Here is an 11,625-nt window from a genome sequence, read left to right on the forward strand (position 1 = left end):
GTGACTGACTGCCACACATAATCCTCAAAACATTAGATTCATCTGCGCTGGAGCCGTGCCGCCACACAACCCACGTAAGCTAGATAATTCCGCACACAGCTGCAGTTGCAGGTTTTCAAACAGAGATGGTGACAAAGAGGCAAAATTTACGGACTGCAGCTTTAACAAAAACACATTTTTAATAGTTTTAGTTAATAATATCAACACCAATGTAAATCCACTACCAATCAAAAACGAGCAGTATTTTTGATGCTCTTTTCATCTAAAGTATCTAAACATAAAAAGAAGAAGAAGAAATGTTTACTTGAAAAACTAAATTGCATGAGATTTTGTGTTTTTGGGGAATGTATCGAAATAAGTTAATTTTATGTTATGTTTATGTGTCTTACTTTTAAGTTTAAGTTTATTTTTTCGTAAATCATTATGCTTTTCCTTAACCATAGTATGAACCACATGAATATTCCCTTTCTGTCTCTACTTTTCTGCCTCTTTATCTCTCTCAGGATCTCTGTCTCCAGGTGCTGGATTCTGTGGAGGGGTCCGTATGGAGGCTCTTTCATGGGGTCACACTGTTGTTACCATCACAGTGGAAACAGAGGGATGCAACATCAGTGAGACGACAACACTGGTGGCCTACAGCCCTCTCAAAGTACGCTGTTTCTGTGTGTGTGTGTGTGTGTGTGTGTGTGTGTGTGTGTGTGTGTGTGTGTGTGTGTTTGTGCACAACTGTGTATGTGTGCACGTATGATTTGTAGTAAGTGTCATGTCTGTATAAAGGGTGATTTATCAGCCCTATGGTGGCTATTTATTAAGATAATGAACTGTTTGGGAGTAGCAGAAGATTAATGTGAAACTGAGCGCTCCTGATCACTGATGTATGACTCTGTATGTCAGGGACAGAGCAGCTGAGCTCTCTGGTCCAGGGCAAACGCTGCCAAGCACACTCATGGGAATTTAACAGGACAATGTGTTGGATCAGTGCTTTGCTTTTGTCAGTAAGACACTAATGATAGACAGCAACAACTTTAACAAGGACATTATCATGAGCTTTGTACTCCATGTAGCCTCTCAGTGACATTGTTTTCTCCTTCTTTCACTTAGTCTCTTGCGTCTGAGGTTCTTCTCTCAGTGGGCTCATCTCGTGTGGTTATATTCGAGGATGGGCCTCGTCCCTGGCCCCCGGCTCCCTTCCGTTTCTTTAGTGACGTCGAGGTGCAGCCAGAGGGGGGTGTTACCGTGGAGGCACTGAGTCCGACCGAAGCAAGGTCACCTCGACATGCGTATCAGGTCATGTGCACCGCCGTGGGAGAACAGGTTTGAAATGTCCTCAACTGCAATGTGACTCAAGTGTCATATGTACTGCATTATTACACTAAACTCATGTAGGTGCAGTTATTAAAGGTCCCATAATAGATTTCATTTTCTGTATTTACCCACAAACATATGGGGTATTTACAGAACCAGAAGGTAAAAAATGAGCATTTAATAAATAATAATCAATAATAAGTAATGTTTAAAATCCCTCCTACAGAGTGTACATTTTGTAATTTTTATTATTTACATCTTTTTATATTTCATTATATTTAATAAATATATACACTACCGATCATAAGTTTGGGGTCATTCTTTTTTTTTTTTTAAGAAATGAAGGATGCATTGAGTTGATCAAAAGTGACAGTTAAGACAGTTAATATATATATATATATATATATATATATATAAAACCATAAATGCTTTCCACAAAAATATTAAACAGCACAACCGTTTCAACACTGATATGAAATAAGAAATGTTTCTTGAGCTGCAAATCATGATATATTTAGGACCGTGTGACACTGAAGACTGGATCAATGGCTGCTTAAAATTCAGCTAAATTACATTTTCAAATATATTAAAATAGAAAACAGTTATTTTAAATTGTAATAATATTTAACAATATTATTAATTTTACTATTTTTTGATCAAATAAATGCAGCCTAGGGGAGCATAAGAGACTCCTTTCAAATACATTTTTTAAAATCTTACTGACTCCAAACCTTGAAACGTTAGTGTTTATATATAAAATAAAATTTTACAAAAGTTACAGACATGTATTTTTGAAAGTTTTTTTTTAATTCTCCATAATGTGGTGGACATTTTGTGGTTTAATTAAAATCCAACTTGTTGAGATGTAGGCTATTTTATATATCAAACAGTGAAGACAGACTTAATTCTGCATGAACTTTTCATGCTTTGAGTGGGTGAAGTGCTGTAGCCTTGCAGTCATGTATGTTTTTTTCATATGAGTGTGTTTATGTGTGCAGTGGTTGGTCTTCAGGTGCGGTAATTCTCCAGGTCCGTTAAACGAGATTCCCGCAGTCGAGGAGAGCAGAGTTCAGGTGGCGTGTGGCATCCCCGCTAGTCTGTCTCTCTCTCTTCTCTCCTCCTCGTCCTCACCTTCATCCATTCCTCTGTTCTCCCATCATTATTCCTGCACTCAGCCTCACTACCCCTGTGGACTGGTGAGTAATGCTCTCTCTTTTTGCCCCCTCCTGCTGTTAGGCCCTCTCATAAACTCTTTTATGATTCACTTATTTTCCTCTTTTCCCTTCACCTGCGCAGACCTCTCTTTTTTCTTTTCATTTTTTCATTTTCTCGCCCTCCAGGTGTTTCTCTTTCTTTCTGTTTCACCCCTACACCTACACCAGACCTTTGTCTCTCTGTGTGATATGCAGGGCGAAGTGTTATGGCAGTTTCCATAGTAACCGCATGCATGGGCCCTCAGTGTGTGTGTGTGTGTGTGCGTTAGGGTTGTGTGAGGGCTTTTCCTCTCCTGACATGTCTTTGATCAATGCCAAACCCTCACAATCTGTATTCCATCTGTAATATACTAAAACCATCTCTGAGAATGAAACATCACATCATATCTCTAATTGACCCTGAAGAGCACCATTGAGTCATGAGGAAAACCTCGATTTTTGGTCATAAATGTTTCTTTTTTTGGTCACAGCACAGTGAGAGAGGCAGAAATTAGATGTACCAATTTAATAAAGCAAATCATTAGTCAAAGCAAAACACACACACACACACAAAATGGAAAGAATAATTACACGCAGACAGAATGCCAGTGATTGTGCGGTCACTTATTTATATTTTTACAAACCATGATGTGTGTAAATGTGCAGACACCAAAATGGTATTATATGTTAAATCATGAGAGTATTTATTTTTTAAATGTTTATATTAATTAACAATAATGTTTTATAACATATACATATATATATATATATATACACATTTTTTGTTCATTTTTCATTGTGTATACACACACCCCTTGTATTTATTTGATTAAATACAGTAAAAACAGTAATATTGTAAAATATTATTACAATTTAAAATAACTGTTTTATTTGAATATATTTAAAAATGTAATTTATTCCTGTAATGACAAAGCTGAATTTTCAGCATCATTACTCCAGTCTTCAGTATTACATGATCCTTCAGAATCATTCCAATATGCTGATTTGTTGCTCAAGAAACATTTCTTATTATTATCAGTGCTGAAAATAATTGTTCTGCTTACTATTTTTGTAAAAACCATGATATTTTTTTTTTCAGGATTTTTTGATGAATAGAAAGGATAGAAACAGAAATCTTTTGTAACATTATAAAAGTTTGTAATGTTTTGTCTTTTTCAATCAACCTAAAGCATAAAAGTATTTTCATTCACTATGCTGAATAAAAGTATTTTCTTTCAAAAAAAGAACACAAATCCTACATAATGTGACCAGTATGGTCATGAACTGGATGGCAAAGGAGGATTATTACTGCACATTCTTGTCCCGTTTTCATCTAAGTGTGACTGATATCTCTATCAGCTTGTGTTCAAAGATTCATTCACGGATTAACTTCACAGTTTCATTTTCATGTGTGTAGAGCATCAAATCAATAGTTTATTGCTTTTCTGTTATATTTGAAGCATCTTTTTCTGCATACCTCCTATAGTGAGATAGGTTAAGCTTGATTTTATCATTATTTATTTAACGAGGTCACGCTTTATCTCTTTCAGTGTTTGGGCTTCCTTTCTTCTACTCTGATGTAATTAAATATCACATTACCATATTCTTTCATGTCATCCCTCTCTTTCTCTCTCTCAGTTATCTGTGTCTAGCACAAGGGATGCTACGTTGCAGTTGTCTGTGTTTGACCAAAAGGGGGTGCAGTTTGATAATTTCACTTCCTGTTCAGTGAGATGGACCTCCTCTGACCTTGGTCTCCTCTCATTGTGCCCCCAGTCCACAATGAAAGATAGACTAACCCAGACAGGCTACAAACTACATGGTGTGTTTGGGTTTATATATATATATATATATATATATATATATATTATATATATGCAACATGATTGAAAAAAAAGATTAAAATTACTTTTTACTTGATGGATACACCACATAACTTTTCTTGAAAATGGTATAAACGTTTTTCAAAACCACATAAAACCAACATAAATATAGTACATTTCTAAGATCATGACACAGGGTTTAACTAGATTTTTACTTTTGTTTATCGAGGACGTTCTTAATTGTCATTGACCCAAATCTAATCAATCTGTCTGTTCTAAAGCCTGGCAGGTTCTTCAAGCCCACAGACAGACAGGAACTGTGACTGTCAATGTTACTCTTAGATGTCCAGAGGTGTGTGTTTATGTGTTTATTTTTTATTTGTTCTGTAATGTGCCCATATTAATGTGTGTAGGCCTGAGTAACGTATGAACTATGTGCCCTGTATAAGATGTTGACAGCTCCAGCGTCTCAGTGTGTGAATCTGCGTTTGGTAGATGATGTACAGTGGGCCAGACACTCTGTCACTTTATTCAACCATCCAAAAGTCTCAGTGAGCAAGTTCATCCCTCTCTACCATTTCTCATCTGGCCTGTTTTTTTAATTATATTTTAATGACTCCTCAGTTCATCTCTGTAGGAAAATATGACCTTGATTCACGGCTCGGGTCACTTTCATGTCCATCTACAAGACAACCAGTTAGCTAGCATCAGTCATATGGAGAACGGAAATAGAATACAGGTAAGAGCCCAGACAGCAGACAGTTTCGGCCCAGATCTGGGCCAACACTATGTTGCTGTCTGGGAGATTGTCTTCAAATATTTCACCACAAAGTGAGAGTACAGAACTAACTTGTAGATAAAGTATTTTGCAATACAGATAAACTAGTTCACTTATAATCTTTCTATCCCAGGTGTCCCCACTTCAGTCTGGTTCCTCAGTTCTTTTGGCTCATGACCTCTGTGTGACCTCTGATCCTGCTGTGGCCTCCTTTCTTGTCTCTGACATCAAAGATTTCCGGATTGACTTCGTTAATACTGTACGATGTAGACCGAAGCTCCTCATCTCTTTCATCTTTTTAGATTTTATTACATATTTTTATCTTTTTTTTTTTTGTCATTTCATGTTCACTGAATCTTTGTCTCCTATGTGGATGCTTTTTAGATTGAGGTCAGACATTCTGCTGTAGTGCTAGTGCATGTTCTGGACTCAAAGAATCAACCGTTTCTTCACCATTACCTGTTGCTCATGAACCTCATGCTTATCCCTTCTTCATCTATCATTTCTGTGGAGTGAGTCTATGCCATGTGTTTTTCCTTGTTTCACATTTTGAGTTGAAGGACTACATTCTGCCCTATGTCTTTTAATTTAAAAATTATAGAATGATAATGATATAATATTTAATACATAATAAAAGTGAATAAATATGACTAAGTTTAGATGGTGGTGAGATGCTGGAAAAATAGTCAGGTGCGACGGCAAGTGGCTTTGGTTTGAATTATGAATGCATAGGTGAATCTGAATTTAAGAATTCCATTTCAAATTTAAATTAATTGAAATATAATTAAAATGGAATGAAATTCAAAGAAATACCTATAACTTTGTAGGAGTAATTTTCAGGAGAATGTTATTATATGCATATGAGGTATTTCCAAAAACATTTAATTATATTAACAATCAAATGTATTTAATTAATATATATTTCCTATATAATATATATGTATTTAATTAATATATATTTGAACATTTTTGTACATATTTTAGTTATTTATAACTTTTCATTTGTTCTTTCACAGAAAAATTAAAGCTAAAAACTAATTTAAAAATTACAGTTAAAAATTCTAGTTGTAAGGCAGGTAGCTTTTGAATCATATTTTTCTTGAGTATTGTTATTGAGTACATTATGTATGCTTACAGGGACACGGGGCCAGTGGACAAGTACAGTGTGGGATTCCGTGTGACCGGCCTGACAGTGGGCGTGGTCAGTCTCCACCTCTCAGCAGTGGATGGACATGGGCGTACTATAAGCTCCTCCCACAAGAATATGCAAGTTTACCCTCCATTCAATTTGCAGCCCCGTAAACTTACTCTGGCAGTTGGAAGCGTGCAACAGGTTGGCATGACAAGACACCAAACCATACGTTGGTTTCCACAGAAACACATTTTTTACTATAAACATATATTTGTTGTTCAGGTGAAATGGGAGGGAGGGCCTCATCCTCAGAACCGTGTCAAGTTCTCCGTGAGTGACAGGTCTATCGCCGTGGTAACTGAGACGGGACTGGTCAGAGGTGTGGCAGTGGGTGTGGTCAAACTCAGAGGAGCTCTTCAGACACAAGATACAGAAGCATTGATTACCTTTTTACAGGTAGCCCGCATAGTTTACCTTTGCGAAACCTGGATTTCCATAGTTTTTTTAAAAGTCATTTGTAATTAATTTCCTGCCTTGTGTAGCCATACAGCCCATACAAAATATTGTTATTTACAAACGATCACATAGCAGTAGTCATAGGGACTGTTCACACTGCACATTTTTGCATTTCACTTTGTCTCACGCATGGCACAGCATTTTAAAAACATGGCGCTCAAGGTGAAGTTCAGCTTTTAAAAAAAATATGCTTTTGCTTTAAAAAAGGCGAGGTTTAGGGCAGCAGATTTTTTTTAAAAAATTGCAGGATCTAGAGACATGTTTTTTTTAAAGTTTAGCTTTATTTTAACTTGAGCTCCACGTTTTTAGAACAATTTGTCATGCAAAAGATGCTCGCTGCAAACACAACGGTCAAAAACTTCTGTCTAGTGCATGTTTACATAGAAGAACAATGGAAAAGCAGCACGGTCAAATGCAAAATGGCTTCTTACGACTTTTAAAAACCACATTTTTACATGTTTTTTAAATTTATTTCAACACAAAAAACACATTTTGTGTGAAATGCCTCCTACTCCTACCATACTGATAATTATGAAAGTGACTCAAGAGCAAACATGTATGCTTGATGTGATTTTCCATTGCCGTGACACCCAACATGAATAATAAATGACTACTTACCCAATGCAGCAAATCCAACCTTTCATCCCTTATGCCTTAATTATACGTTGTCATCACTACCATTACTACATCTGTGCTCATACACACACATCATGTGCTTACATACACTCACGTTACATATTTTAAACTATAATAATGATCTCCAAAAAAATAAAGAGACAAAATTTGATATTTCTAAAAGATGTAATGCTATGCTAATGCTAAACCTAATAACTGTACGTGTGCTGTGATCAGGATGAAGTGGAGGTGGAGGTGTTTAACCTGACAGCAGTGAGGATACAGGCTCCTTTAGTGACTCTCTCCGTAGGAACAGAGGTTTGTCCATCTCATGCTCATTTTTGTTGTGTGCAGCCATGTTTTTGCTGTCAGGAGAAGTTTGGTTGAGTCTTTCATTTTAGATGCCGGTTTATGTGATGGGGAGTGACAGTGGTCAGAACCCTTTATCTCTGGGTAGTGTCGAGTCTGGCCTCAGTTTCCACTGGAGTCTACGCAAAGCGGGTGTGCTGGAGATCAAAACAAGGCATGCAGAGGTGAGATGCACACACAAAGCATGAATTGACTTGTTTGAACACTTGTTTGTGCATTACGCTGTCTGTTTTAGGTGGGCGTTAGTGTGTCTCCCTCTCACAGTTTCTCTGCGCTGGTGAGGGCCAGAGCTCCAGGCAGGACCAGCCTCAAAGTGTGTGTGCAGCTCCAGCAGATAAACGCCAGCAACACATCACTCTCTGATCATCTCACTGACGAGATACAGATACTGGTAAATACATCCTCCACAAAGAACCACCAATGGCAAGCTATTTCAAGGAGTCACGTCTTGAGGAAGCAGATTTTCCTTGATCTTCTGAGATAAAAGTGTTCACTATACTATAAAATCATACTTTGGAGGCTTTTTTTTTGTTTACAATCAGATATAATTAAATAAAGTTAATACTGTACTGTAACCCACTCAATCTTAAAATACATAATTCATCACATATTATTTTAGTCAAACGGATTAGGGCATGTTCAACAAGGCCAATTAGCAAAACAGGATATCTGGAAGTTTAAAATACTCAAGAATAACTTCATGGAAGAATAGTATTTAGTCATAAATAAAATGGTAATCATATTACAATGTACACTACCATTCAAAAGTTTGGGATTGGTAAGAATTTTGAATGTTTCATGCAAAAATACAGTAAAAACAATAATAATATATTATATTGTGAAATATTATTACAATTGATTCAACTTTTGATCTATTTTAATATATTTTCAAATTGAATAATCCTTTGATGAATTTTTCAGCAGCCATTACTCACATGACCCTTCAGAAATCATTTTAATATGCTGATTTGGTGCTCAAGTAACATTTCTTCTTATTATCATTGTTGAAAATGGTTATTAACTGGGATACATTTTTTTCAGGATTGTTTGATGAATAGAAAGTTCAAAAGAACAGAAATGAAGTAAAATAGAATTTATTAAATTATTTACTGTCACTTTCATTCAATTTAATGTGGCCTTGCTAAATAAAAATATTAATTTTGTTTACAAAATCAATCCTATTGACCCCATACTTTGTCTATTTGTCTAAACACAAATGAATACTACACTGTAAAACCTAACAGTGATATTCACTAAATAAAATAAGTTCATCTAACTTATATTTTTTTTAAAGTTACTTAAACTTAATAAAAAAGAGTTAAGTGAACTCAATAACTGATTATATTAAGCACAACTCAATCTGAATAAGTTATTGATTGCTTATTTATAATTTATGTATATATATACCTACTAATAAAAAATATTTACTTTCATGTTATACTAAAACATTTTGACAAATGTGAAATACATTTTCGACATATACTAAAGCATTTTTAGAATGTGGAGTTCACTCTAAATGTATTTCTTCTTTCTTGTTCCCCCTCTTTTCTCAGGTGTTTGAAGAGATGCAGTTAACAGCAGGAAGCCCAGGATCCATCCTCATGTCTCCCCTCTCTCAGTACCCCCTGCAGAGCAATAAGTGAGTTTGTATGCCTGTTTCATGTCAGAATTATTTTATTTTTTTGCCCAGCAAGTCAGTATCCACTCCATTAAGTCTGTTCCACATCACTGCAGTTCTCATGATGATTTGGACGAATAATGTACCTGATGAAAATTACATTTACATATTTTTTTTCTGAAGTATTGGATGAAGTTGGTTTCATGTAATCTTAGACAGAACATCCACAGACTATTTGCTGTTTAGTCAAAGGTCTGGTCATGCGTGACTAGATATAACAGCATAGAATTTTTAAAATGTGTGTTTCAGAGACTGTCCGGTCCATTACACCCTTAGCCGCTGTGTCTCAGGGGCAGGACTGGTTACTGTTGATGATCAAGGAGTGTTAAGGACAGGGCCTGATACAGGCCTAGCTATTTTGGAGGTTTATGCCATGGACATTTGTGGTATCAACCAAACACTTCTGATCACTGTGGAGGTGAGTGTTTATTTTGATAAATACTGTAGGTTACCCTCATTTTAGATCCTAATGTCAACATCCTTCTTGCCTTAGGTGTCAACAGTGTGGTTTGTACGTATTTTGACTGTGTCATCCGTGAACAGTGATGGTGAAAGAGCTCTTCCTGCCTTTCCTCTGGGCTGGAGCATCCGTATGAGGGCTCTATACTATGATAACATGGGACGACAGTTCCACTCCCATAATATACAAACACTGGTCACAGCTAACAGGTAATTACACAGATACATGTTTATGTTTATGTTACTCGTGGTAGTGGTCTAACCTTATTTTTTCTGTGTCTCAGAGATGACCTTGTACAACTGATAGTTGACAAAGGCAGTCAGCCGTTTCTGGTGCAAACGGCATCACCCGGTCTAACTGTTTTGAGGGTGCAGGGAGACACTACAAACCCATTTCTGAGCGATTACACCCCTCTGTTTGTGATGCCTGCCATCTCAGAGCCCCCAGGATTCCTGCGCTCTGGGGATGTTATCTGTTTCAACTCTCCCATTACAGACCATCAGGGTAAATCACTAGGTTACTAGGAAGCAGAGCACCAGTTTTAGTTTTCCGAAACAAACCCCTCTAAACTAAAACCTAAAGTATACTCCATTATTGACACAAAAACTAAATATATGCATACAGCCGAGTGTGTCATAGTATACTTTATTTGATGGCGTGCCTGTAAAAGGCACTAGAAGGGCACTGTAAAAAGCCTCTAAAATGTGCACTAGAAAGTTTTATTCTTGTCTAGTGTCTGTGCTATTTCTCTTCTGAAATGATGACTGATAAAATGCTTTTGTACTTGTTTAGAGGTGCAAGTAACTCTTAACCCCATCACACAAATTCTTGTCAAAGTTGGGTGTCTTGTTCCATCTCATTCTTTTCTTTTCCGACTTTGAAACAACAGCTTTGCCCAGTGTTGCCACCTTATGGACAAAAAATTAATGGTGCGTGTGCGAGCTAAGCGTACAAAGTACTCAAGGACAGAAAAATCGACTGCACATGTACAGCATGCGCATACTGTGATGATGAAAATTACATCATGTGCACTGTATGCATACCTTGGTTTTGCATTTGTTTTTCTCTCTTTAAGGTCAGCGAGGCAGATGGGATGTGTCATCAAGTGAGATCCTTCAAATGAACTCTGAGACTGGAGTAGCATTTGCAAAGAATTCTGGGACAGTGGTGGTTTACTACAGGCTAGAAGGGGGACAGCAAACCTTCAGAGAGGTAATAATCAGTGCCTCTGTGTAGTTACATAAGTGTCCTCATGTTTTGTGACATAATAGCTCTGTTCCAAAACTTAGTGCGCTGCTTATGGAGAGCGCATTTTAAAGGGGTCATATGGCGTTGCTAAAAAGAACATTATGTTGTGTATTTGGTGTAATGCAATGTGTTTATGCGGTTTAAGGTTAAAAAAACACATTATTTTCCACATAATGTACATTATTGTTGCTCCTCTATGCCCCGCCTTTCTGAAACGCGGCGATTTTTACAAAGCTCATCGGTCTGAAAAGCGAGGTGTACGCTGATTGGCCAGCTATCCAGTGCATTGTGATTGGCCGAATACCTCAAGCATGTGACGGAAATGTTACGCCCCTTAACACACTGTGATGCCGTCTCCCGGACGGCGAGACAAAACCAATAAAACCCATTACAAACGAGGCATTTGTTGCATCCAGTGGGGACATAATTACAGATTATAATGACTTATACTGTCTTTTTACACGTTGCGTTGCATCGTGCCGCGTAAACATAAAACTCTGTCTGCATT

The 11,625-nt window shown here is 36.9% G+C and overlaps 1 protein-coding gene across 1 annotated transcript in view; it reads left to right on the forward strand.

The window, feature by feature from the left end:
• LOC107723577 (nuclear pore membrane glycoprotein 210-like) overlaps positions 1 to 11,625 on the forward strand; it is a 33,013-nt gene that overhangs the window by 13,682 nt on the left and 7,706 nt on the right. Inside the window, exons 11-29 of the mRNA XM_016532272.1 lie at positions 504 to 649; positions 1,102 to 1,314; positions 2,304 to 2,501; positions 4,137 to 4,320; positions 4,603 to 4,673; positions 4,771 to 4,872; positions 4,959 to 5,060; positions 5,233 to 5,358; positions 5,484 to 5,611; positions 6,237 to 6,432; positions 6,514 to 6,687; positions 7,600 to 7,680; positions 7,764 to 7,895; positions 7,967 to 8,122; positions 9,285 to 9,370; positions 9,659 to 9,827; positions 9,903 to 10,078; positions 10,153 to 10,373; positions 10,945 to 11,081. Of these exons, the coding sequence (XP_016387758.1) occupies positions 504 to 649; positions 1,102 to 1,314; positions 2,304 to 2,501; positions 4,137 to 4,320; positions 4,603 to 4,673; positions 4,771 to 4,872; positions 4,959 to 5,060; positions 5,233 to 5,358; positions 5,484 to 5,611; positions 6,237 to 6,432; positions 6,514 to 6,687; positions 7,600 to 7,680; positions 7,764 to 7,895; positions 7,967 to 8,122; positions 9,285 to 9,370; positions 9,659 to 9,827; positions 9,903 to 10,078; positions 10,153 to 10,373; positions 10,945 to 11,081 (2,798 nt within the window). The remainder of the gene's footprint in view (positions 1 to 503; positions 650 to 1,101; positions 1,315 to 2,303; positions 2,502 to 4,136; positions 4,321 to 4,602; positions 4,674 to 4,770; positions 4,873 to 4,958; positions 5,061 to 5,232; positions 5,359 to 5,483; positions 5,612 to 6,236; positions 6,433 to 6,513; positions 6,688 to 7,599; positions 7,681 to 7,763; positions 7,896 to 7,966; positions 8,123 to 9,284; positions 9,371 to 9,658; positions 9,828 to 9,902; positions 10,079 to 10,152; positions 10,374 to 10,944; positions 11,082 to 11,625) is intronic.

The sequence above is a fragment of the Sinocyclocheilus rhinocerous genome, unplaced genomic scaffold, assembly GCF_001515625.1.
Source record: "Sinocyclocheilus rhinocerous isolate Xijiao unplaced genomic scaffold, SAMN03320098_v1.1 scaffold241, whole genome shotgun sequence".
Classification (NCBI taxonomy): Eukaryota; Metazoa; Chordata; class Actinopteri; order Cypriniformes; family Cyprinidae; genus Sinocyclocheilus; species Sinocyclocheilus rhinocerous.